The 27,089-nt window shown below is 41.8% G+C and overlaps 1 protein-coding gene across 3 annotated transcripts in view; it reads left to right on the forward strand.

The window, feature by feature from the left end:
• Positions 1–27,089, forward strand: part of LOC144595217 (spermatogenesis-associated protein 13-like) — a 98,420-nt gene that overhangs the window by 15,988 nt on the left and 55,343 nt on the right. For 2 of the 3 annotated variants that reach the window (XM_078402423.1, XM_078402422.1), the window contains exon 2: positions 26,918–27,026. In XM_078402423.1, the coding sequence (XP_078258549.1) occupies positions 26,985–27,026 (42 nt within the window). In that variant the 5' untranslated portion in view covers positions 26,918–26,984. Of the gene's footprint in view, positions 1–16,056; positions 16,105–26,917; positions 27,027–27,089 lie in introns of all 3 variants that reach the window. The other variant, XM_078402420.1, reaches the window with a different exon arrangement.

The raw sequence follows: 27,089 nt of genomic DNA on the forward strand, positions 1-27,089 counted from the left end.
CTGAATTTGACACCCTTATTTTTTTACTTTATTTTAAATTGATTACTGGAGAGTAAAGAAATGTTAATCTTTATTGCACTGGTTGCTTAATGTGTAGTTCTACCTTGTTTGAATATCTAGGATTTTGGATGAGCTGGGGAGCATGAAGCAAGAGACCTCTTCAGTATGTGCCAGGCTGTCTTTTTGAAAGAACACAAGGATTGATTTGTGTTTAATGTATATGGGCAGTGTGGAAAAGAGCCAAATTCAACTTGCCCTTAATCAGGTATTTAAAATTGTTACTTGGTTTTGCCAGACCATTTTGCAATGAATTTGAATGAGCTTGTGGCAAGTTGGTTTAAACAGTTCCCTTTTCTTTTTAAAATATGTACCTTTTCCCACTAGATCAACATTTAAAAAAAATCTGAGATAAGTATGGGACTTTGGAATGTTTGAGGCCGAGTCAATGTGCACTTAGAAGTCTGTAAAATTTGCAGTTATATTCAGATTAATAAACTTCTTGCACTTTTTGGAGTGAATAGATTTCTCTATTTAGATAATGTGTAAATCTGCAGCAAAAATCTATGATTAGCTCATCTAAAAATGCTTCCCTTACTCTCTGCTCTCCTGGGCGTATATAATTTTCAAAGTCCACGCAGTCTTTGTGAGTAGTGACTCATAATTTTGTAAATATAAAATGTTTTAAATTAGGACTAAAAATAGAGAGTGGATTTTATAGGTGCTGAGCTGAGGAAGTAACATTTATTACAAGACTGGGTTATTTATTTGAAGATTGAATGGTGCCCTCTGTCTATGCCATGCCTATAAAACAGAATGTATGCTTATAAAATCATGGTCCTAGCAATTGTTTTTGAATTTGAAGGAGCTCATTTGTTGAGATCTATTTGCTTTTGGGAAAATAGTATATTTGTCTGACCAGAGTATTTGACCGACGAGTGCTGACCATCAATTTTACACCTCAGCAAAAGGAAAATAGTGTATGAATGAATGACAACTTTATTGTTACAGTGAATTCTTTGCTTGCTTACCTTGCCAAGGTATGCGAGAGTTGCCCATGAAAGGCGCTTACAAAGTTACAAATCCCCCCCACACCGGTCCCCCCTTTGTTCTTCGCCCTCCCCAATTCTTCACGGCTGTCCCCCCACGCCGGGTCCTCCATTGTCCATTGTTCCGCTCCCTTCCTCACAGCGGTGCCCACCATGCCGGGTCCCCATTGCCCATTGTTCTTCACAGCGGTCCCCCCCCACGCCGGGTCCCCATTGCCCATTGTTCCTCTCCCTCACAGCGGTCCCCCCATGCTAGGTTCCCATTGCCCATTGTTCTTCACAGCGGTCCCCATTGCCCATTGTTCTTCACAGCGGTCCCCATTGCCCATTGTTCTTCACAGCAGTCTCCATTGTCCATTGTGCTTCAGGGAATTGGCATCTTCCAGAAAACGTTGAAGGAGTAGGATGACATGGAAATGACAAACTCTTTGCTCTTGGCCGAATACTTATCTCTTCATGATAATTGCTTATGTTCTCAGCAATTTGAAGCTCCAGACATTTTTGATACTGACTGACCTGGATGGAAGTTGTCTGGCCAAATCGCTTCACTTATCTTACTTTTCAGAAATGTCATAGCTGATTACCTGTCATCTAAAATAGAAGGTTTTACATAGACCAATTGGATTAAGAATTTGAAATGGTGTGTGTGAATTGCTGCTCAAAATAGTGGAGATATAGAAACATAGAAAATAGGTGCAGGAATAGGGCATTCGGCCCTTTGAATGGAAATTAGGTATTGAATCTGTGATAATGAATGGCAAAAAGTTTCTTCAAAAATTGAATGTTATTGGTAATCAATCTCAGGCTGTTATCGTAGCAAATTTGCAGATGATACTAAGCTGGGGGGTAGTGTGAATTGTGCGGAAGATGCAATAAGGCTGCAGGGTGACTTGGACAGGTTGTGTGAGTGGGCGGATACATGGCAGATGCAGTTTAATGTAGATAAGTGTGAGGTTATTCACTTTGGAAGTAAGAATAGAAAGGCAGATTATTATCTGAATGGTGTCAAGTTAGGAGGAGGGGATGTTCAACGAGATCTGGGTGTCCTAGTGCATCAGTCACTGAAAGGAAGCATGCAGGTACAGCAGGCAGTGAAGAAAGCCAATGGAATGTTGGCCTTCATAACAAGAGGAGTTGAGTATAGGAGCAAAGAGGTCCTTCTAAAGTTGTACCGGGCCCTGGTGAGACCGCACCTGGAGTACTGTGTGCAGTTTTGGTCTCCAAATTTGAGGAAGGATATTCTTGCTATTGAGGGCGTGCAGCGTAGGTTCACTAGGTTAATTCCCGGAATGGCGGGACTGTCGTATGTTGAAAGGCTGGAGCAATTAGGCTTGTATACACTGGAATTTAGAAGGATGAGGGGGGATCTTATTGAAACATATAAGATAATTAGGGGATTGGACACATTAGAGGCAGGAAACATGTTCCCAATGTTGGGGGAGTCCAGAACAAGGGGCCACAGTTTAAGAATAAGGGGTAGGCCATTTAGAACGGAGATGAGGAAGAACTTTTTCAGTCAGAGAGTGGTGAAGGTGTGGAATTCTCTGCCTCAGAAGGCAGTGGAGGCCAGTTCGTTGGATGCTTTCAAGAGAGAGCTGGATAGAGCTCTTAAGGATAGCGGAGTGAGGGGGTATGGGGAGAAGGCAGGAACGGGGTACTGATTGAGAGTGATCAGCCATGATCGCATTGAATGGCAGTGCTGGCTCGAAGGGCTGAATGGCCTACTCCTGCACCTATTGTCTATTGTCTATGACATATAAACAATCTTCAATGTGCCTGAAAAGACATGTTAATTATTCAAATAGAAGCATGAATGATCTGTGTTTTTATGTTGCTGAAAATGCAATCAGGTTAGGCCGCATAACAGAACGTTGCAGATGCTGGTTTACAACTGGAAAAAGAGAGGGGCAGGACAAAGTCTGGCAGGTAATAGGTTGATACAGGTGATGGTATAGGTATTTTTGGTCAATCTTGTCAACAACTAACTTTTGGTAAGAAATAAATTCATATTGGTGAACCATGATTTAATGTTTCATTGTCTCTTAACTATTTGACAATTTATCCATCTTAATGTCCTTTAAGAATGTTCCAAGAACATTATTCATTTTCCTTAATTCCTTAGCTTCCATGGTCTTATCCATTGCAGAAATTGGTAAGAGTCTTTGAAAGCATGCCAATTTCCCAGTCATTTGAGGAAGTAGAAGCATTGGTGTACTTTCTTGGCTGTTGCATCAATATCTTTGGACCGGGACATACTGTTGGTGTTATTTACGCTTAGGAACTTGAAGTTCTCGGCCATCACTTCTGTAGCACTATTGATGTAAACTGGAACGTATACTCCATCCTGCTTCCTGAAGTCGAAGACCAGCTCCTTTGTTTTGCTGACGTTGAAAGAAATTGTGTTGTCCTGCTACCACGTTACTCAGTTCTCTATTTCCTTCTTGTACTCCTCATCATTGTTCGAGATCCGCCCACTACAGTGGTGTTACCTGTAATCTTTAAATAGGGTTTCAGCAGAATTTGGCTGCAGAAGTCATGAGTGTTCAGGGAGTATAATAGGGGGCTGAGAATGCCCTTCCTATATTTTCAGTGCACTTTGCAGGATTGAGAATTGCAGAGAATGTTTTCTTGCTTATCCACTGATTGTGGTGAAAGCTGGGTCCCTGGAGCAGTGAAGCAGCAGTTTGACTTCTGTGCCACTATGTACCACGCTTTGAAATTGGGGAAATAACAACAATTACATTTAAGTATAGTGGCACTTTATAATTAAGAAATATTCTTTTGAATGAAAATATGACTGATGAGGGCCAAAGTGCCAAAAGCCTTTTTGACCGCCTTATCTACCTGCGACTCGACCTCCAAGGAACCATGCACCTGTACTCTTAGACCCCTCTGCTCTACAACACTACCAAGAGTCCGACCATTTACTGTGTAGGTCCTGCCCTTGTTCAACTTCCCAAAATGCAACACCTCACTTTTCTGTATTAAATTTCACCAACCATTCCTCCGCCCACCTGGCCAATCGATCCAGATCCTGCTGCAATCTTTCACAACCATCTTCACTATCTGCAAAACCACTAACAGTGACTAGTGGGGTGCTGCAAGGCTCGGTGCTGGGACCCCAGTTATTTCCAATATATATTAACGATTAGACGAGGGAATTAAATGTGACATCTCCAAGTTTGCAGATGACACCATGCTGGGTGGCAGTGTGAGCTACAATGAAGATGCTATGAGGTTGCAGGGTGACTTGGATAGGTTGGGTGAGTGGGCAGATGCAGTATAATGTGGATAAATGTGAGGTTATCCACTTTGGTGGCAAGAACAGGAAGGCAGATTATTATTTGAATGGTGTCAGATTAGGAAATGGGGAGGTGCAACGAGACCTGGGTGTGCTTGTACATCAATCACTGAAAGTAAGCATGCACGTACAGCAGGCAGTGAAGAAAGCTAATGGTATGTTGGCCTTCATTGCGAGAGGATTTGAGTTTAGGAGCAAGGAGATCCTACTGTGGTTGTACAGGGCCCTGGTGAGACCGCACCCAGAGTATTGTGTGCAATTTTGGTCTCCTAATTTGAGGAAGGACATTATTGCTATTGAGGGGAGTGTAGCATAGGTTCACCAGGTTAATTCCCAGGATGGCGGGACTGACATATGATGAAAGAATGGGTTGACTGGGCTTGTATTCACCGGAATTTAGGATGAGAAGGGGATCTTATAGAAACATAAAATTCTTAAAGGATTGGGCAGGCTTGATGCAGGAAAAATGTTCCCGATGTTGGGGGAGTCCAGAACCCGGGGTCACAGTTTAAGTATAAGGGGTAGGCCATTTAGGACTGAGATGAGGAAAAACTACTTCACCCAGAGGGTTGTGAATCTGTGGAATTCTCTGCCACAGAAGGCAGTGGAGGCCAAGTCACTGGATGTTTTCAAGGGAGAGTTAGATTTTGCTCTTAGGGCTAAAGAAATCAAGGGATATGGGGAAAAAGCAGGAACGGGGTACTGATTTTAGATGATCAGCCATGATTATATTGATTGGCGGTGCTGGCTCAAAGGGGCGAATGGCCTACTATTTTTCCATGTTTCTACGAACCTATTTTTCCATGTTTCTACGTTATAGTTCACCATATCAAGGCCCATTTGGTGGCCTAATGTACAGAAAAGTAAGTTTGATAACATTTCTTTAGTGAATAATAGCCTTGCTTGGGCTATAGTTGGAATAGCATAATTGTCCCTGGTATTTTAGACAGAGAGGGTAAGAATTAGCATTGTCTCAGTTTCTAGTTACTGTTCTGTGCCTTTTTTTTTACTCTTGAAAAAATGTGTTATTTGACAAAAAGTAAATGTTGAAGCATTTCGAATGTTGATGGTTGTCAACTTTGTGAGGTGGGAGTTGAGGGGAAGAAAAGAGAAAAACCATAGAGAAGAAAAAAATCAGAATCTGTACTTTATTCACCATTGACAGGGCCAGAAAATTCAGTTTGGGTAAGAATCATTATATTACTGCAATTTTGTGACCATTGGCAAAACAAAGGACGGTTCTCTCGATCAGTAGCAGAGTAGGGCGGCATGGGTAGGGTAGGGCATATATAGAGTTGCTGCCTTGCAGCGCCAGAGAGCCACGTTCGAATCCTGACTATGGGTGCTGTCTATACGGAGTTTGTACGTTCTGCCCATGACCTGTGTGGGTTTTTCCCGGGAGCTCCAGTTTCATCCCAGACTCAAAGACATACAGCTTGGTAAAATTGGCTTGGTAAAATTGTAAATTGCACCTAGTATGTGTAGGATAACATGCAGGGATCACTGGGTGGCATGGACTCAGTGGGCTTAAAGGGCCTGTTTCCATGCTGTATCTCTGAACTAAACTAAAAGAATGTATCACCTGGTTGATCCATGTTGCAATTATTTTTCATTTGAACTTATTTTGTAACAACTCTTGTTAGAAGTGCAGGAATATTAATATTTTACCATTAGCTCAAGGATGTTAGTTATTCCATTAATTACTGTGTGTCACTATCCATAACACCTTTTTACATTGATGCCCTGCAGTATATTTCATCAATGGCTGCTGTCCAATAACATTTGATAATTTCATATTTTTTAATAAAATTGACAATTTAAAAAAAAATCAAATTTATTCAATGCACTGATTGTTTGTAAATTTGCCAAATCATGATTCTACTACTATATTTTAAGAAAAGGACTATAATGCTGCAATTCTAAATGCTGCACTATTTGGTGAAATTTCCAAGGTCACTTTTGTTTGTCTTTCTCCATGTAGCTGACTAAGGAAAATGTTATTCATGGAGCTAATCAGTAACTTTGTGGAAAGACGGAGGCCAAAGGGTCACATGTGCACTGTTGGTCCCACTGAGTTGCTTATTGACTTTTTAAAAATCTGGTAGCTAATTCTTTCTCACACTAAAAGTTTAAAACTGCATTAGGAATTCAGTTGAATTGGGTGCATTTATGTAAATAGATGATTCAGCACCAGTTGCAGCCGATCAATTTGTAAACTAGTTACTAGTGAAACAATTTTCCAGCAAAATGCTTAATCTAGCAGACAAAGGGTGCCAAGACAGCAGATTTTCTGGACTGCTGAATGTTATTCCTATTGATAACATTAATTAATGCATTCAATTTAATTTACTTTTTCTAAGATATTACACATTAGAATAACAAAATTTCCAGCCCCAGTAGATTTTCAGGGAATGTGCAATATGGAACCAGGTGAGTTTTGAGGGAGCACAGGAGCCAGGGCCCCTGTGTCAAGGGAGTGTGGGAGCCAGGCTCCTGCTGCCAAATGCTGAGCTACCAAGATTTCCAAGTAATTGGCTCGCAGATTATCAAAGTTTCACCGCAATTAGATCAAAAGAGGATTTAAAAGTGATTAAAAACATCAACTGATGGAACAGAGTGCTGCTCGCCAGAGTAGCTTGCATCAGGAATGTTTAAATTACTTTTTATGTACTGTTCTTTCATTTGTTTTTCAACGTTGTGAGGTGGGAGCTGAGAAAAAGAAAAGAGAAAAATTAGAGAGAAAAAAATCAGAATCTGTTCTTTATTCACCCATGACAGGGCCAGAAAATTCAGTTTGTGTAAGAATCATTATATTAGTGCAATTTTTATGACCATTGGCAAAACGAAGAAGGGTACAGCAGTCTAGTGTTATTCCAAGTTGGTGCTGCCATTTGGGATCAAATTAAGTTGAGAAATTAAATATGTGAACCTTCGTTTTTTGGTATAATAAAAAAATGAAGATATTCACAGACAATTTAATGATAAAAGCAGTCATGTCACTGACATTTTTAAAAGTGCTTACGTTATGCTTCGGGCAAGAAATGTTTTAACCTAAAAACACTCGCATAATTTGAGTCATTTGATTTATTTAAAGTGCAATGGTGAAATGTTGCAATAAAATAGTAGCATGTTCTGTCAAGATTGAATTTTGTTTAGCTATTATATTTGATGCATCTCTGCCTTTCTCTCCCGCCAAATCTCATCTCCCTGTTCGTTACTCCCGCTACATAAACTCATTGACTGCCAGTTAAGTTCGAGGCTCTCATAGTTGCCTCCAACATCTGCACTATTGAGGCTTGTCCCCCCCATCTCAGCACTGAGAATCTCATCTCTTTATTTAATACCACTTGCTCTTCCATCCCGGATTCTGTTGCTCCTCTTAAAATGAAAAAGTCTAAGCCCAAAGGTCGGCCTTGGCTCAATGACACCACCAGAGCCCTAAGAAGGAAGTGCAAAAAATCAGAACGGAGGTGGAAATGTGATAAGCTTCAAATTTCCTTCGCAATTCTGAGAAACAATCTTCTCAAATACCAGGAAGCAGTAAAGTCTGCAAGAGCACAATACTTTTCCGACCTTATTTCCAAATACTCTCATAATTCCAAGGTCCTATTTAGCACTATTACCTCTATGTCCCGCCCCCAGTACCAGATTAGTTGGGTCCCCTGCTAAGTGCGAAGAATTCTCTAAATTTTTCACTAGCAAAGTTGAGAACATTAGAATGAATATTTCCCCTCCCACCCGTGACCTAGCTGTCTCACTGGTCTGTTCATCTAAATTGGACTGTTTCCAACCCGTCACTCTATCCTCCCTTGCAAAGCTTGTCTCCACTATGAAACCTGCAACCTGCCCCCTTGATGCTGTCCCCACTGCCCTTCTGAAGGATGACATTGCAATAGCCAGTCCCAGCATCCTCTCTATCACCAACAGTTCTCTGGCCACTGGCACTGTTCCAATCTGTTTCAAGCACGTGGTGGACCAGCCCCTCCAGAAATAACCTAACCTAGACCCCACCTTGCCTAGCAACTAGAGACCCATTTCCAAACTGCCATTCCTGTCAAAAGTCCTTGAAAAGGTAATTCTAAATCAACTACTGCTTTACCTACACCAAAATACCATCCTGGAAAGTTTCCAGTCAGGTTTCAGGGCCCACCACAGCACAGAGTCTGCCTTGTTGAAGGTACACAACGACCTGCTTCTCGCCATCGACACCGGCGACTGTGCAATCTTGCTCCTTCTCGACCTCAGCGCAGCGTTCGATACAGTGGACCACACCATCCTTATTGACCGTCTCCGGTATGGGGTTGGCGTTGATGGTACTGCCCCGAGCTGGTTCGTTTCCTACCTCAAAAATAGGAGTTTCTCCATCAACATAGGCAATTATTCCTCTTCCCCAGCTAGCTTCTCCTGCAGGGTTCCACAAGGCTCCATCCTAGGCCCCATTCTCATCTCTCCAAACATGCTCCCCCTCTGCCAAATCATTCAAAGGCACGGCATTTCTTTCCACTGCTATGCGGATGACACACAGCTTTATCTCCCCCTGAAACGCAACAACCGGTCAAATTTAATCAGCCTCATGCACTGCCTTGAGGACAAAATGTTGGATGGCACAGAACTTCCTTCAACTAAACGAGAGCAAGTCTGAGGTCATCCTATTCGCCCCCCCCCCCCCCGACTCCATCAAAACAATAACAGGCAGCCTTGGAAGCTTATCCTCTCTAGTCAAACCGCATGTCAAAAACCTTGGCGTGATATTTGACTCTGCATTAAAGTTTGACAAGCAAGTCAACGCTGTGGTAAAAGCCAGCTTCTTCCATAGCTAAAATCAAACTATTCCTCCAATTTGACGACATTGAAAAAATCATCCACGCATTCATTTTCTCCCGCCTAGACTACTGCAACTACCTATACACTGGGATCAGCCAATCATCCCTGTCCCATCTGCAATTGGACCAAAACGCCACAGCAAGTCTCCTGACGGGTACCTGTAAAAGTGACCACATCACCCCGATTCTGGCCTCTCTCCACTGGCTCCCAGTACTGTACAGAATCAACTTCAAGCTCCTCCTATTCACATACAAAGCCCTAAATGGGCTTGCCCCCCCCCCCCCCCCCCCCATATCAATAATCTTCTAACCCACCACTCTATCTCCAGGTCCCTCAGGTCGGCTGACTTGGGGCTACTCACTATCCCGCGGTCTAGGCTTAAGCTCAGGGGTGACCGCGCTTTTGCGGTTGCAGCTCCTAGACTGTGGAACAGCATCCCTCTCCCCATCAGAACTTCCCCCTCCATCGACTCCTTTAAGTCCAGGCTCAAAACCTATTTCTGCTCCCTAGTGTTTGAGGCTCTCCGAGGGGGCGCTGTGAACTGTTTATGTATGTGCTGTTATGTTTGTGTGCCATTGTATGTTCATTCTTAGTACCTGAACTGATGTACAGCACTTTGGTCAACGTGGGTTGTTTTTAAATATGCTGTACAAATAAAATTGACTTGACTTGACTAGCTGCAGCTGTTGACCAACTCCGTTGATGAGGACAGGGTTGTGTTCATCACAGGATTGTACAGAGCTGGTCATGAAAGGCTGGGAAATTAATTTTCCACTGCTTGGTCTTGGTAGACTTGGCAATGGACAAAAATGAAAACGCTGGAATTATTATGAACTTTATAAGGAAATATATGGAGGACTGTGTTCCTATTAAGACCATCTAAGTGTTCCCTAACTAGATGTCTTAGATTAACTAGGAGATCCACAATCCACTGAGGACTAAATCTGTGGCATTCAAGTCAGGTGATCCAGAGTCGTACAAGAAGCCAGGTGCGACCTTGAGAGAGCCATCGAGAAATGCAGAGACGCTTCCGGATTAAACTAGGAGCTTGGGTGGATGTTCAGCAACTGTGGGAGGGCTTGTGCACCCGTCATTTTATTAAAGGTGAACCCAGGTAGCTCAAGTGATAACTATACATCACTTCAGGATGAGTTCTGTGGTTTCCACGCTCATTTTGAAATTGAGAAGGGATGTACCTTCACGGTCCCAAGGGATCTGATGACCCTGATTGTTTAAAATCTATTAATGTATGTTGCTGCTTGGACCATATTTATTGAGCATTCGTTGAAGGCATTGGATGTCAGCTGAAAACTGACTGGAAAGCTAAGTAAACCAGATTATACAGGGGTGGGCATACTCCCTTTCTTGAAGGGAATTAGTGATCTAATGGGTTTTGGTTTCTTAGTAATAGTGGAAAATCCACAGAAATAAGTGTATGCTACATTCATGGATTTGCAAATTATTGCTTTTCTTTGCTGCAACATTTATCAAAGATATTACACCTTGAGTATCTGGTCTACCTTTTTTTATTAAGCTTGCAGAATTAAAAACATGTCATGAACAGGTGGTTTAGCTAAGCAATGGCTCTAAGCTGCACATGGGAATAAGATGCCTATGGAAATGCTTTATCATTCTGTTTTTAATTGTGGTTAGTGAATTAAATAATTAACCACTCAGATCCACCAATGTTTATTTCAGGAGAGCTTAATCATAGTTGAAATTTTCTTTTGACATTAGTCTTGTGAATAACCAAAATGTTATATGACTTGAACTATGGCTTTGACTAGAGCAAAATGTGTGCACCTAGAATTCTCGCTTTTAGCTACGTTTATCTCCCCGATGTGTGAAAAAGATCTATAAGATTCATTTTTATGTTGCTCACAAGATTCAACCAGAATTTTACAGTTCCACATCCCACTGTGACTTAAATGATCACAGGTTTTTTTTTCTACTACTGGTTCTGAAGTCATTCGAAGTATGACATCCTCTTTACATGAAGAGATTTTCATGCTTAAGTTCTTTTTAAGTTTCACTTCACAAGTTTGAGTCTTAGCCAAACCCAACTCTACTTGACGTTTAATTTTGGATGAACCATTTTGTATTTACCATTTACTGTAGTATATACTTTTGAGGTTGTCTTTATCATCTAAAAGCTTTCACATAATTTGATTCTAATGGAAAAGGTTTTGTCATTCGGTTTTGAAACACAAGCAAAATGTGACTCAAAGTTTAAGTCAAAGTTGGATCAAATCATTTGTCTTATATGAATACTATTCATTGAATCTGACCTGAGCTTAATTTTCATGATTATTGTACATCAATTGAAAGATGTTCTTGTTGTTCCATGTACAGTTTTTGTCCCACCACTTAATCTTGAGCCAAGGGGAAGGTGCCTGTTTCCATTTTAGTCTGTGTGTGCTTTTATGTGTAAGAGAATTCTTTATCATTTTATGAAATGCTAATGCTTCCATCATCTCTATTCAGAAAAAGTCTATCAGACAATTGTCTGGTAACGTTTTTCATCGGGATTAAACCAGAGAATGGAGGAATATGCACCCCTCCCAACCCTTCTGAATTTGACAGAAAGTTTCCACGTTCTTATTTCCGCCATTCCGATTTCGTCTCGCTTTTTCTGCGAAACAGTTGGTAATTGCAATTTGTCAATTCGGCCGCTAGAGGTCGCTAGGGATTCCGCGCAAAATCCCCCGCGCCCTGGAAGTCTCCCCGAAAATGTGGCACCTAGGCTGGGCAAGGCAGCCAATCTCGATCTCATCGGGACTTCCATGGCCGATCGGTGAGTTGAATTTGCAACCTGCGGCCGGGGCCCTGGCGCTCCAGCCCAGCTGGAACCAGCACATCAATCCCCATAGCTGACTTCCTTGGCCGGCTGGATAAACCAGCAAAGCTCTGGAACCAAGAGTGCCAGAAAATCAGTGGTGGAACTGTAATGAGTAAATATTAAATTTAAGTGCAAGATTATATAACTATATTAATTAATATAATTAATCAGTCTGAAGAAGGGTCTTGACCCGAAAAGTCACCCATTCCTTCTCTCCTGAGATGCTGCCTGACCTGCTGAGTTACTCCAGCATTTTGTGAAATAAATACTTTTAATTAATTAAGACAGGTATTAAAATATAAAACAGCAGAAAAGCCAATTACCACCTTTTTGGGCTGATTATCAATTAATGTGCGATTTTCTTCAACCAGTACTTCCGTATGCTTAGTCGAGTCGCAAATATCAACTCTTTCTTCATAACTCAGTCATACATTTTATGACCATTGTTCTTTTATTCAATACCAAGAGAATTGGGATATGTAGGGGGAAAAGCAAAATAGAAAAAACAAAACAAAACAATTTTTTCTTTGTGTTGCAAAAAGTATCTCTGTTCAATAACCTTTCTATAAAAAGCAGAATATACTCATGATAGACCTGACATTGTACATTTAGTCAAAGAACTACAGACTGTTGGAAATAATAGTCATTTTTCACACATGAATGTAGTGCAACGCATATGCGCATTTGGCGTGCATACTCTTTTTTTTGCTGAAAAGTTGCATTATGTGCCATATTATGAATTTTGATGTAAAATTCTGAATTTTGGACATCAAAGTTATGAATTTGTAAAATCAAATGTTGGGAGGTCTGAATATGGATCATATAAAAGCAGAGGTGATTAGATTAACTTGGCATCCTGTTCGGCATGGATATTGTGGACTGAAAGGCTCGTTCCTGTGCTCTATTTTCTTACATCAGGAGGGAATAGGTGTGGATATATTGCAGGAACAAAAGCTGCATATTTAACAAGTTTTAAAACGCGTGGTCAGAAGCAGTGCAGGCATCTCAACTGGAGCAGAGCTGGATAGTACAATACGATACGATAGAACTGTATTTATCCCAGGAGGGAAATTGATTTGCCAACAATCATAAAACACAAGATCCATGAAACATGAAACTTAAAATGACAAGTGGAAAGGATTAGGGAGGGGGGTCAGTCTACCCCATGACAGAAGGGGGAGGAGTTGTACAGTTTGATAGTTTGAGGAGCATCCTCCCCTCCAAGACTACCTCCCATGAATCCAACTCTGCCCCCAGGAGGGAATCAGCCTTCCTGATAAGTTTGTTAATCCTGTTGGCGTCTGCGGCCTTCGCCCTGCTGTCCTAGCACATTACAGCGAAGAAGATGGCACTGGCCACCACCGATTGGTAGCATATCTCCAGCATCTTATTAAAGACGTTGAAGGAGCGGAGACTTCTCAAAAAGTACAGCCGGCTCTGTCCCTTGTTGTACAGTGCCTCAGTGTTCCTGGACCAGTCCAGTTTATTGTACAGGTGCACTCCAAGGCATTTGTAATCTTTGGTAAACTGCACATCCACACCATTGATAGAGACGGGACAGGGGTGTTCCTCCTCCTAAAGTCCACCACTAACTACTTAGTCTTGTGATTCTGCAGGTGATTCAGCCCACACCACTCAACAAAGGCATTGACTACACCTCAGTATTCAGCTTCCCTCCCTTCACTGATGCAGCCCAAAATTGAAATGTAATCCGAAAGGGTCTGCAGGTGGCAGGAGTCTGGGTTATGAAGTCCGAGGTGTAGATTGTGAACAGGAAGGAAGAGAGGACCGTCCTCTGTGGGGCCCCTGTGTTGCCCACTACCATGTCTGAGAGACAGTTCCTTAGCCTCGTGGTTGTCCAGTCAGGTAGATGGTGATTCAGGACACCAATGGAGCATCCACCTGCATCTTCATCAGTTTTCTCCCTAGCAGTGCAGGCCGGATGGTGTTAAAAGCACTGGAGAAGTTTAAAAAAAAAGACTCACAGTGCTTCCCGGCTTATCCAGGTGAGCATAGGAATGATGGAGCAAGTGGTGATGGCATTCTTAACCCCCATCTTTGTTTGGTAAGTGAACTGCAGGGGGTCTAGGTAAGGTTTAGCCAGGGGTCGCAGGTGAGTGAGCACCAGCCTCTCCATCAGACTTCATGATGTGTGAAGTCAGCGCCAGCGGTCTGTAGTCATTGGAGGAGCTGGGACGTGTCCTCTTTGGTACAGGAACCAGGCAGGATGTCTTCCACATCACAGGAACCCTCTTCAGGTTGAAGATATGCTGGGGTACTCTAAACTACTGGCTGGCACATGCATTGAGTACCCTAGGGCTGACACCATCAGGACCTGTGATTTTGCCTGCTCAGCTTTTTCCTCACTTGCTCAGCCTTGATGGTCAGGTGTGACAAAGAAAGGGCAGAGGAAGTGGACCAGGGAGATTGAGGGGGAGAGTCTGTCGGGGAGCAGGGGGGTGCGTAGGCAAAGGCCCCAACATCAAATCTGTTAAAAAACAGGTTTAACTCCTTGGCCCAGTCTTGATTGCTTTCCCTCCCCAGGCCACAGGACTTCTTGTAGCCTGTAATGCTCTTCATACCGCTCCACACACCCCACATGTTGTTCTGCTGAAGTTTCAGCTCCAGCTTCCTCCTGTTGTTGTCTTTGCCCTGTCTTAATCTCGCCTTCAGGTCTTTCTGCACCCGTTTCACCTCCTCCCTGTCACCACTCCTGAAGGCCCCCTTCTTCTGGTTGAGAAGGGCTTTTATGTCACTGGTGACTCGGGGCTTAACCTAGTTTAGTTTACAGCGTGGAAACAGGCCCTTCGAGTCACTGGGTCCATGCCAATCAGCGTTCCCCGCACATTAACATTATCCTACACACACTAGGGATAATTTTTACATTTTCCAAGCCAATTAACCTACAAACTTGTACGTCTTTGGAGTGTGCGAGGAAACAAAAGATCTCTTAGAAAACCCACGCAGTTCATGGAGAGAACGTACAAGCTCCGTACAGTCAGCACCCGTAGGGTCTCCGGCGCTGCAAGCGCTGTAAAGCAGCAACTCTACCTCTGTGCCACCGTGCCGCCCACTGTGTTGTTGTTAGGGAAACAGTGTACAGTCTCCTCAGGGACAACGTTATCCAAACAGAACTTAATGTAGCTGGTAACACAGTCCGTGAGTCCATCAATGTCCTCTCCATGGCGAGTACAGAGTGCGTCCCCATATGCGACCTCAAAACAGGCCTGTAGAGCGTCACAGGCCTCCTGTGACCACTTCCTCACTGACCCTGTGGTCACAGGCAGCCTCTGGACCAATGGCTTATACCTGGGTAGGAGGTGAACCAGGTTGTGGTCGGATCTTCTCAGTGGTGGAAGGGCTATGGAGCTGTACGCCTCTTTAACATTGGCATAGAGCAGGTCCAATGTTTTTATATCCCTGGTGGGACAGTCAACAAACTGAGTGAAAGTGGGTAGGGTAGCGTCCAAAGTCACATGGTTGAAATCCTCCGAGATAGCGATGAAAGCTGCAATTCTCAGAGGTGGACTACTGAGAAAGGCATGGTGGAATCATGCTTTGAATTCGCTACTTTGGGGAAGGGTGTAGGGAAAATATGCAAAAGATCTAAGGAAAGAGAAGATGTATGTTTCTTGCATAAGAGGTATGAAGGTATGGGGGTTTCTATGCGAGAAGAGGCGAAGGTGTACAATTAGAGAAAGGGGTCTGAAGAAAATAATGTGGGAGCTGTCCAGGGAACAAAGTGGCCATTGAAGGAGAGATGGTCAGGAACATAAGAGGATTAAGGGTGAGGGAATCAGGAAATAGTTGAGAGTGGAATCAAGGAGGCATCTGTACAGGCATCTGTACATGATCGTGTGTGTATGGTGAATTCCATAAGACTGAAAGAGTCCTTTGGATATTTCAATTTATGTGCATAGTATGTTAATGATCTCCAGACATCTTGAACATCTATCAGTATATTGAAACCTTGTTTGTATTAAGTCTGATTTCAATTAGCTTATAGCCCATGTTGACATAAATCATTATTTCGGCAACTTTGGCAGGGTTGGTTCTGTGCTGAAGCACGTTACTCGTATGAAAGTGCCAGTGTGGTATGTACAATTTTACATTTAAATTCAATTGCTTAGTGCATGAAATAGAACTTGTGCTGTCTAATTCAATTAGATTCTTGTTTATTGGAATGGGGTTGTTGAAATGGTGAACATCTGGGAAAGGATTTCAGATGTTGGAAAGTGGAAGTAAAAACAGAAAATGCTAAAAGAATTCTGCAGGTCAGGCGGCCTCTGTGGAAGGAGAAATGTTAACTCTGCTAAAACTATAGATATGGTGAGAGGAACAAGAGAAAGAGTGGACAGAACGTCAAATAAACCTTCCAATGTTTGAAGCTGCAGATGTGAAATTGTTACAAAATGATGTATGATGTGTTGACTCAACAAAAATGCTGAAATGATTTTAATTGAAAAACAATTGTTTGATTCATTTTAAGAGGATTTATCATTGAGAGAAAGTTGTTCAGTAGTTCCTGTGAGACAAGAAATTTTGCAGAACTAGATTCATTTTACATTGGTAATTAACACAGATTTATTTATTATTTCTCAGTTTTTAGTTAAGAAAATCATTGTTCCTGAATTTCAGTTGGAGCTGGCTGTATTAATTTTAATTTGGGGAAGACCAATATTACTTGATTATTTTACATTGTAATTATACTTGTTGACTCATGCTGAGAATAGTTTAGGTTAATTTTTCTGCAAATGGTTATGGTACTATATTAGAATTCAATTGCAATTCCAGGTATTTAAATTTTAATGGCACATATGGCATTCTTAACAGAGGTGTTATTTACCTCAATATCGTACAATGAATTACTTTTAGTACTTCTAGGTCAATGCAAACAAGTACCCTGTATGTAGGTATTTTATCTTTGACATGGCAAATTAAATCTCAGAAAAATAATTTAAAGTTACATAGTAGGGGTTTAACGGCATTTTTATCTTGGCACGGTTTGTATCTGCTTTGGGTCAAGGTCATGGTCACAACTCAGAGAAGCAGAGAATGTAAAATATTAATTTAATAACCTTATTTTCAGTCAATGTTAATGAAGTGGTTTTGAACAGTGTTAAAGGCTGAAATAAATCTGTTACTTTGTTTCCTTCAGTGGCTGGTCTTGAAAGTTGAAATTGCCCATTTTGGGTTTGGAGAGATGTGGTAGCCACAAACATCAATTACAAGCTCAAGATTCCCATGGCCAGTTCTTCCTACTCTGCCTCCTACTCAGTCTTCATTCTATTCAGTCAGCTCCATCTCTGTTGTATATGCATCATTGAAGGAACCCTCTGCACTGTTGCATCTGAAATATCCTCTTCCTTTCAGAACTGTCTTCCCCTCAACCATAGTAGACAGAGCCCCTGATTGATTCTTATCTATTTCTCACACCTCTCCTCTCATTCCCTCTTCTGAACATAGCAAGAACAGAGTTCTCCTAGTCCTCATCTTCCACTCCTCAAGGCTCCTCATTTGGTGGATCATCTTTTGCAATTTTCATCATCTTCAAATAAATCACATCATCAGACACATTCCTCCTTCCCCTTTCAATGCTCCCTTCAAGGCTGCGAAGAGTCATACAGCCTGGAAATAGGGCCTTTGGACCATTTTGCCCATGCCAGTCAAGGTGCCCCAGGTGCACTGGTCCCACGTCTGTGTTTGACCCATATCCCTCTAAACCTTTGCTATCCACGTACCTGTCAAAATGTATTTTAAATGTTGTAATAGTATCTACCTCATCTACCTCCCCCGGCAGCTCACTATATCCACTACCCTCTGTGTTGAAAAAGTTGCCTCTCAGATTCCTATTAAATCTTTCCCCTCTCACCTTAACCCTATGTCCTCTGGTTCTTGTTTCCCCTTTTGGTAAAAGACTCTATAAACATCTACCCTATCTATTCACCTCGATCTTATACACCTCTATAAAATCTTCCCTCATCCTCCTATGCTCCAAGGAATAAAGTCCTAGCCTGCCTGACTTTTCCCTTTAGCCCAGGTCCTTAAGTCCTGGCAACATCCACATAAATCTTCTCTGCACTCTTTCCAGCTTTTCTATAGCTCGATTTGCTCTATCGTCTTCGTGATGAGATGATATACTGGCTTTGTGAAGGTACTCAAGACTCATATGAGTTTCTGTTTCCAGTATTTTCCTCAGCACTCAATGAGATGTATAGAGGGCTAACCCTGCTCATCTTTAGAACGTGGGAGGAAACCAGATCACGTGGGAGGAAACCAGATCACCTGGAAGAAACCCATTCAGTCATAGAGAGAAAGTGCAAACTCTACAAAGACAGCACCCAAAGTCAGGATCAAACTCCGGCAGTGTGAGGCAGCAGCTCTACCAGCTGCACCACTGTGCTGCCTTAAATTTTCCTTAAACTTTACCAGTTATTTTGCACAGTTCTGGCTTAAGCAGGAATTTGTAAGCTGAGCTGCTACTGAAACCCTCATCGCTTCTTCATTCATTTTGCAGATTCTCATAACTCATAACAAGTTCTCATAACTTTTCCATCTTTAAACAAGCATGTTGCTTTCTGCAGCTCTGATTTGTTAATTGTGTTTCTGCTCAAGATTGTCTGTCATTGACAAATTATGAACACTGTTCTGTAATCCCACGACCTTGAAAAAATGAACGCCGACTAAACTCATTTCATAGATTCTCTTTCTGTTGGTTTTGATTTGAACTATTCCAATATGCTATCCAAACAACGTTGTTCTTTATTATAGCGATCCCATGTGTGAGTTATTTCAAAATTTCCAATTGTAAGTTTTCATGCATTTGTAATTTACTTATAACATTTTGTTTAAGATTCAAGTAACGATCAAAATTTATTAAAAAAAGATACATTGAGATTTTCAATGAAGTAGCCAGTGTAACATACCTAATAGTTTGTTGACATTTCAAAAGTGTGTTTCACTACTGCCTTGCAACAAAATTGCATTCCTTTGTTCTCTGCAGCATCTCCTCCTCTTCAGGGACTTTGACCTGACCCTTGTTTTGCCTTATAATAAAAGTAGAATGCTTGGAATTCTCAGCAATATTATCAAATGGCTCCAAAACACTTTGCTACAAAGATAACAGTCCCAGCTTTTCTAATTAAAATGCAAAATACACTGTAGATGCTGAAAATCTGAAACAACGAAGAGACATCAATTTGAAGTGGTAATAGTTTCTCTCTCCATAGATGCCACCTCACCTGTGTGTATTCCCAATATTTTATGCTTAGATTCCACCTTTTCTAGTCTTTCCAGCTGTTTAAAATATCACACGTTGTACCATTTTTGGAATTTAGCACAAAATGTGCTCCTATCCTTCCATCCTTAAGAGATTTTCCTGAAGAGAAATTCTAGTTTGTGCTGTAGTGTGGTTCTTTGAAAGCTCATTACAATGTACTCACTTCCATGCTCTCTTCTTATAAATCTAAAGGCATAATCTGCATGGAACTCAGGCAGTATTATTGGCCGTCAAAAGCCAAATGCTGATAATTCCATATGACATTCATTTGGAATTTGATGGGGTGCTAATCCTCTTTAAAAATATATATCATATGAGTCTGTTAAAAGTATGTCTAGTGCAATCGCTATCCATAATTAGAGGGAAATGTATCTTGAAAAGTTAAAAACTTGGTGGATGATTTTTGATGTGTTTTCTTTCATTGATGTGTTTTCTTTTTTGTTGGAGGTATTCCTTTAATGTTTTGCATTGCACAGTTAGCTATTAACTAGCTTTAGTTTCTAGTAGCCAATCGAGGTATGATAATGTATAAATGATAAAACAAATTGCCTGTTTTGTTTTACTCTGTTGCATATTCTTTTATATTAACTTTATAGTGCCTGTGATTCAGCTTATACAGAATAAAATTCTTAATATATTCCATGTGATGTTCTTGGGAACCCTCCGTTAGATACCAAAGTACAGAGAGCAGTACAGCGAACACCATGGAAAGCTGATGTTTGAATCAAACCTAGGGTGGAGGAGGAAAGAGTAGTGCACGCATGCATGTTGTGTGGTTAATGGGCACATATCTTTGGTTGTACTGCACATGTCTGAAGAACAGAAATGAATATTCAGACTAGGTTCAGTGAATTTTACATCCAAGGAAAGAAATCTTGAGTTGCTACTTTCCAGTTATGTAAACCAAAATTAAGAGTCTGGTTTTGTGGGCATTCCTTACTTGAACTGATCAAAAATGCAACTTTGTTTTATCTTGCACATAGCCCAAAGACATTTGGTGCAAGACCTTATTTTGCCCATGTGTTACAGCGCTAAATTTTAAGATAAAGGGTAATGATAATTAATGCTGTTTTATCATTGTCATTGCTCTCTAATTCTCTCATCTCCCATTTTGGTAGTGCAATATGAGATGTTTGGTGTTTCTTTTAATCATTTTCAAAATGAACCTGAACCGCATAAGGGATTGATTTTTAACATGAATCAAATGGTGCTTATACTAAATTCCATTCCAAAGTCATCTGAAGAAAAAACACTCTCATGCGAATATATATTTAAACAGAACATGCACACACAATCTTGTAGCAAATGAAATGCATTACTTCCTGCTACAATGTTCAGTACTCCAGAGATTAAAGCGTGGTGAACGCAGGACTTTTGCGTCTTCTAGCAATAAGGTTTTGGATATGATCTTGTCAAAATATACTGGTTTTGGTTTAAACAAATGATTGAGGGAAAGTATTAAATATGTGCTTTACTGTAATTGTATTTGATCTTGCGCATTACCACCAACTATGAAAATGTGGGTGGAGTCATCATTTTTTTTGACTGCCAAGATATCTAAATATCTCTGCTGTGCACCTCACACGCGTATTGCAGTGGATCTGTAAAGGAGAGTAAACTGAAAAAGAAAGTTGCTTCGACTCACTTAAGCATTCACTGTCATTTGGATTGGATACCAGTGTACTTTGAAGAGGCTTGTTCTCAAGATTTGGTGAGTTCATGTGAAGCAGTTTCACTAATATTAAACTTTATTGTATTTTTTCCACCATATTTTATTACCAGATATGGAAATAAATCTGCTGTCGACCTTTAGTATTATCACAGCTTTTAAATTTTTTTAAATAATCCATGGTATAAAACCAAATATTACTGTTGATCATGCTACTTATAGTTTTATACAATTATAGGTGATGTACTTCCGAGGAATAATACCCCATTACTTTTTAAGAACTGATGAATCGAGTTAATTTAATCTAGCTAAAAGCAGCATACAATAAAAGATTCATTACATTTTGGTTGAATTGCATTTTTATTCTCGTTAGTGCTCTGTTTTGTACCTCAATGTTTTTTTTTTAAGATCAAGAAACTTGAGCCATGTGTCATTGAAAATGCTTCTTTATTTACTTAAAATGCTTCTCCTCTAGTTCATAATATTTAACCACATCATTATGAATATATTTCTAGGATATAATTTCATGAGTGGGAAAGATGTTGGTTTAAATCGAAGATAGACGCAAAATGCAGGAGTAACTCAGCCGGACAGGCAGCATCTCTGGAGAGAAGAAATAGGTGACTTTTTGGATCGAGACCCATCTTCAGACTGATGTCAGGATCATGGGTGGTACAGAGATAAAATGTAATCGGAGACAGTAAGACTGGTTGGAGAACTGGGAAGGGGGAAGGGACGGAGAGAGAGGGAAAGCAAGGGCTACTTGAAGTTAGAAAAGTCAATGTTCATACCGCTGGGGTGTAAACTACCCAAGTGAAATATGAGGTGTTGTTCCTCCAATTTGTGCTGGGCCTCACTCTGACAGTGGAGGAGGCCCATAACAGAAAGGTCAGTGTGGGAATGGGAGAGGGAGGTAAAATGTTGAGCAACCAGGAGATTGGGTAGGTTTAGGTAGACTGAGCGGAGATGTTCAGCAACATAATCAAAGACCAGTCTTACTTCCTCTTCTCACCTCTCCCATCAGGCAAAAGGTACAGAAGTTTAAAACCACCTTCCAGATTCAGGGACAGTTTCTTCCCAGCTGTTATCAGGCAACTATCACCAAGTAGAAAGTGATCCTGACCTACCATCTACCTCATTGGAGACAATAGACAATAGGTGCAGGAGGAGGTCATTCGGCCCTTCGAGCCAGCACAGCCATTCAATGTGATCATGGCTGATCATTCTCAATCAGTACCCCGTTCCTGCCTTCTCCCATACCCACTGACTCCGCTATCCTCAAGTGCTCTATCTAGACATTTGAACTACTTTTAATCGGACTTTACCTTGCACAAAATGTTATTCCCTTTATCCTGTATCTGTAAAGTGTGGATGCCTTGATAATAATCATGTTTAGTCTTTTTGCTGACTGGATTGCCCGCAACAAAAAAACTTTTCACTGCACCTCAATACATGTGACAATAAACAATATTAAACATATAACAACATATAACAACTACAGCATGGAAACAGGCCTGTCCGGCCCTACCAGTCCACGCCGACCATTCTCCCTGACCTAGTCTCATCTACCTGCACTCAGACCATAACCCTCCAATCCCCTCCTATCCATATACCTATCCAATTTACTCTTAAATAATAAAATCGAGCCAGCCTCCACCACTTCCACCGGAAGCCCATTCCATACAGCCACAACCCTCTGAGTAAAGAAGTTCCCTCTCATGTTACCCCTAAACCTTTGTCCCTCAATTCTGAAGCTATGTCCCCTTGTTGGAATCTTCCCCACTCTCAAAGGGAAAAGCCTACCCACGTCAACTCTGTCCGTCCCTCTCAAAATTTTAAAAACCTCTATCAAGTCCCCCCTCAACCTTCTACGCTCCAAAGAATAAAGACCCAACCTGTTCAACCTCTCTCTGTAGCCTAAGTGCTGAAACCCAGGCAACATTCTAGTAAATCTCCTCTGTACCCTCTCCATTTTGTCGACATCCTTCCTATAATTTGGCGACCAGAACTGCACACCATACTCCAGATTCGGCCTCACCAATGCCCTGTACAATTTCAACATTACATCCCAACTTCTATACTCGATGCTCTGATTTATAAAGGCAAGCATACCAAACGCCTTCTTCACCACCCTATCCACATGAGATTCCACCTTCAGGGAACAATGCACAGTTATTCCCAGATCCCTCTGTTCCACTGCATTCCTCAATTCCCTACCATTTACCCTGTACGTCCTATTTTGATTTGTCCTACCAAAATGCAGCACCTCACACTTATCAGCATTAAACTCCATCTGCCATCTTTCAGCCCACCCTTCCAAAAGGCCCAAGTCTCTCTGTAGACTTTGAAAATCTACCTCACTATCAACTACTCCACCTTTCTTAGTATCATCTGCATATTTACTAATCCAATTTGCCACACCATCATCCAGATCATTAATGTAAATGACAAACAACAGTGGACCCAACACAGATCCTTGGGGCACTCCACTAGACACTGGCCTCCAACCTGACATACAATTGTCAACCGTTACCCTCTGGTATCTCCCATTCAGCCATTGTTGAATCCATCTTGCAACCTCACTATTAATACCCAACGATTTAACCTTCTTAATCAACCTTCCATGTGGAACCTTGTCAAATGCCTTACTGAAGTCCATTTAGACAACATCCACAGCCTTGCCCTTATCAATTTCCCTGGTAACCTCTTCAAAAAATTCAAGAAGATTAGTCAAACATGACCTTCCAGGCACAAATCCATGTTGACTGTTTCTAATCAGGCCTTGATTATCCAAATAATTATATATATTGTCCCTAAGTATCTTTTCCATTAATTTTCCCACCACAGACGTCAAACTAATAGGTCTATAATTGCTAGGTTTACTTTTAGAACCTTTTTTAAACAAAGGCACAACATGCGCAATGCGCCAATCTTCCGGCACCATCCCTGTTTCTAATGACGTTTGAAATATTTCCGTCATAGCCCCTGCTATTTCTGCACTAACTTCCCTCAATGTCCTAGGGAATATCCTATCAGGACCTGGAGACTTATCCACTTTTATATTCTTCAAAAGTGTCCGTACCTCCTCTTCTTTAATCCTCCTAATTTCCATCACTACTCTACTTGTTTCGCTTACCTCACATAATTCAATATCCTTCTCCTCGGTAAATACCGAAGAAAAGAAATTGTTTAATATCTCCCCCATTTCTTCCGGCTCAGCACATAGCTGTCCACTCTGACTCTCTAATGGACCAATTTTATCCCTCACTATCCTTTTGCTATTGACATATCTAAAATTTCACCTTTAAATATCCTCCATTTCTCTATTATATCCTTTTCATAAAACAACAATTTCCATTTCACTCCTTTTAAATCCTTTCTCATCTCCTCAAAATTAGCCTTTCTCCAATCCAAAATCTCAACCCTTGGTCCAGATTTGACCTTCTCCATAATGATATTGAAACTAATGGCATTATGATCACTAGACCCAAAGTGCTCCTCAACACATACCTCCGTCACCTGACCCATCTCATTTCCTAACAGGAGGTCCAACACTGCCCCTTCTCTGGTAGGCACCTCTACGTATTGCTGCAAAAAACTATCCTGCACACATTTTACAAACTCCAAACCATCCAGCCCTTTAACAGAATGTGATTCCCAGTCTATATACGGAAAATTGAAATCACCCACAATCACCACTCTGTGCTTACTACTAATATCTGCTATCTCCTTACATATTTGCTCTTCCAATTCTCGTTCCCTATTTGGCGGTCTATAATACACCCCTATAAGAGTTGCTAAACCTTTCTCATTTCTGAGTTCCACCCAAACAGCCTCCTTAATCGAGCCTTCTAGTTTGTCCTGCCAAAGCACTGCTGTGATATCCTCCCTGACAAGCAATGCAACACCCCCACCTCTTGCCCCTCCGATTCTATCACATCTGAAACAATGAAATCCTGGAATATTTAATTGCCAATCGCAACCCTCCTGCAACCATGTTTCACTGATCGCCACAACATCATACTTCCAGATGTCAATCCAGGCTCTAAGCTCATCCACCTTTCTTACAATGCTCCTAGCATTAAAATATACACATTTAAGGGACCCATCATTTTTATTCTCAGTTTATTTCTTTTCCCTTCTTTCTCTCCTACATATTGGGTCTGAGTGTTTCCCTTTTCTGCCTCCTGCCTCACACACTGCCTATTAGCTATCTGTGTTTGAGTCCCTCCCCCCAACCGTACTAGTTTAAAGTCTCCGCAGTTATTTTAGCAAATCTCCCCGCCAGGATATTGGTTCCCCTCGGGTTCAGATGCAACCCGTCCTTTTTGTACAGGTCATACTTCCCCCAGAAGAGGTCCCAATGATCCAGAAACTTGAAACCCTGCTCCCTGCACCAGTTCCTCAGCCACGTATTTATCCTCCACCTCACTCCATTCCTATTCTCACTATCGCGTGGCACAGGCAGTAAGCCTGAGATTATTACTTTGGAAGTCCTTTTTTTTAACTCTCTTCCTAGCCCCCTGAATTCTCCTTTCAGGACCTCTTCCCTTATCCTACCTATATTGTTGGTACCTATATGTACCACGACCTCTGGCTCCTCTCCCTCCCCTTTCAGGATATCCTGGACACGCTCAGACACATCCCGGACACCGGCACCAGGGAGGCAAACCACCATCCGGGTCTCCCGACTGCGTCCACAGAAACGCCTATCTGACCCCCTCACTATAGAGTCCCCTATTACTACTGCTCTCCTCTTCCTTTCCCTACCCTTCTGAGCAACAGGGCCGGACTCCTTGCCAGAGGCCCGGGCACCGTCGTTGCCCCCAGGTAGGCTGTCCCCCCCAACAGTACTTAAACAGGAGTACTTATTTCCAAGGGGTACAGCCACCGGGGTACTCCCTAGTCCCTGCCTCTGTTCCTTGCCCCCCTTAACAGTGACCCACTTGTCTACCTCCCGTGGTCTAGGAGTGACCACCTCCCTGTAACTCCTCACTCTCCCTGATCAGACGGAGGTCATCAATCTGCCGCTCCAGGTTCCTAATACGGTCCCTTAGGAGCCCCATCTCGTCACACCTGGCGCAGATGTGGATGTCTGGAAGACTATCAGACTCCCAGATTCCCCACATCTGACACCCAGAACAAAAAACTGCCCTGGCAGTCATACTCTCCAAACAAAGCCCCGCGCTCGGTTACTAAACCTACCGCCCGGCCGCTACTCCAACCGCTCCAACCGCCCACCCAAAAGAACTGAGTGATCTCCTGGGAGAGGCGAAAAACCGGATAAAAAACCCAGGCCAATTTGGGAAAAAATCCGGGAAATTCCTCTCCGACCCCAAGCTAGGCGATCGAAACTAGTCCGGGAGATCACACAGGTCTTACTCCTTACTATCTCCACACAATCCCCACACACTACTTCCCAAGCAACACAGCTTGGTGCTGCTTGCTACTGCTGCTGCTTGCTGCTGCTACTGCTGCTTGCTGCTGCTGCTACTGCTGATTGCTGCTGCTGCTACTGCTGATTGCTTTACAGTTACAGAGAAAGTGCAGATCCTCAATTTTGTATAACTCAATTAAGGTTGAGGAGTCTTAGAGTTAGGATTATGCAGTCCTGGCAACATCCTTGCAAATCTTCTCTGAACCTTTCCTAATATAATTACGTCTTTCCTGTAGTGTAGTGACCAATAGAGTTTAATACACACCATCCATAATATACTTGCGCCTTCAGTCTGAATAAGTGTCCCAATCAAAAACGTCAGCAGTCCATTCCCTCTACAAATGCTGCTTGGCCGGCTGAGTTCCTCCAACACTTTGTTTTAAATTGAAATGTCAATAAGTACAGAACACAGTGGAACTAAAACCAATTAATTAAAAAAGTTGTAATATATCAAATTTTTGCATTTTCTTCATATTTATTTCTTTTCTTTTAAGTGACGAAAATACCTGATTTCACCCTTAGGTGCTCCACTCTTGGACTTCATGAAGAAACTGATGGTGGAACATATTTGAGAAATCACAGATGGAAAATGGCCAGAGAGCATGGAACTTCTGTCAGTGCGCCTGCAGAGGTAATGCTGTATAATACAAGGGCAGGGAAAAAAAGGTCATTTTAATATTGTCCTGCTAACCTG

The sequence above is a fragment of the Rhinoraja longicauda genome, chromosome 7, assembly GCF_053455715.1.
Source record: "Rhinoraja longicauda isolate Sanriku21f chromosome 7, sRhiLon1.1, whole genome shotgun sequence".
NCBI lineage: Eukaryota > Metazoa > Chordata > Chondrichthyes > Rajiformes > Arhynchobatidae > Rhinoraja > Rhinoraja longicauda.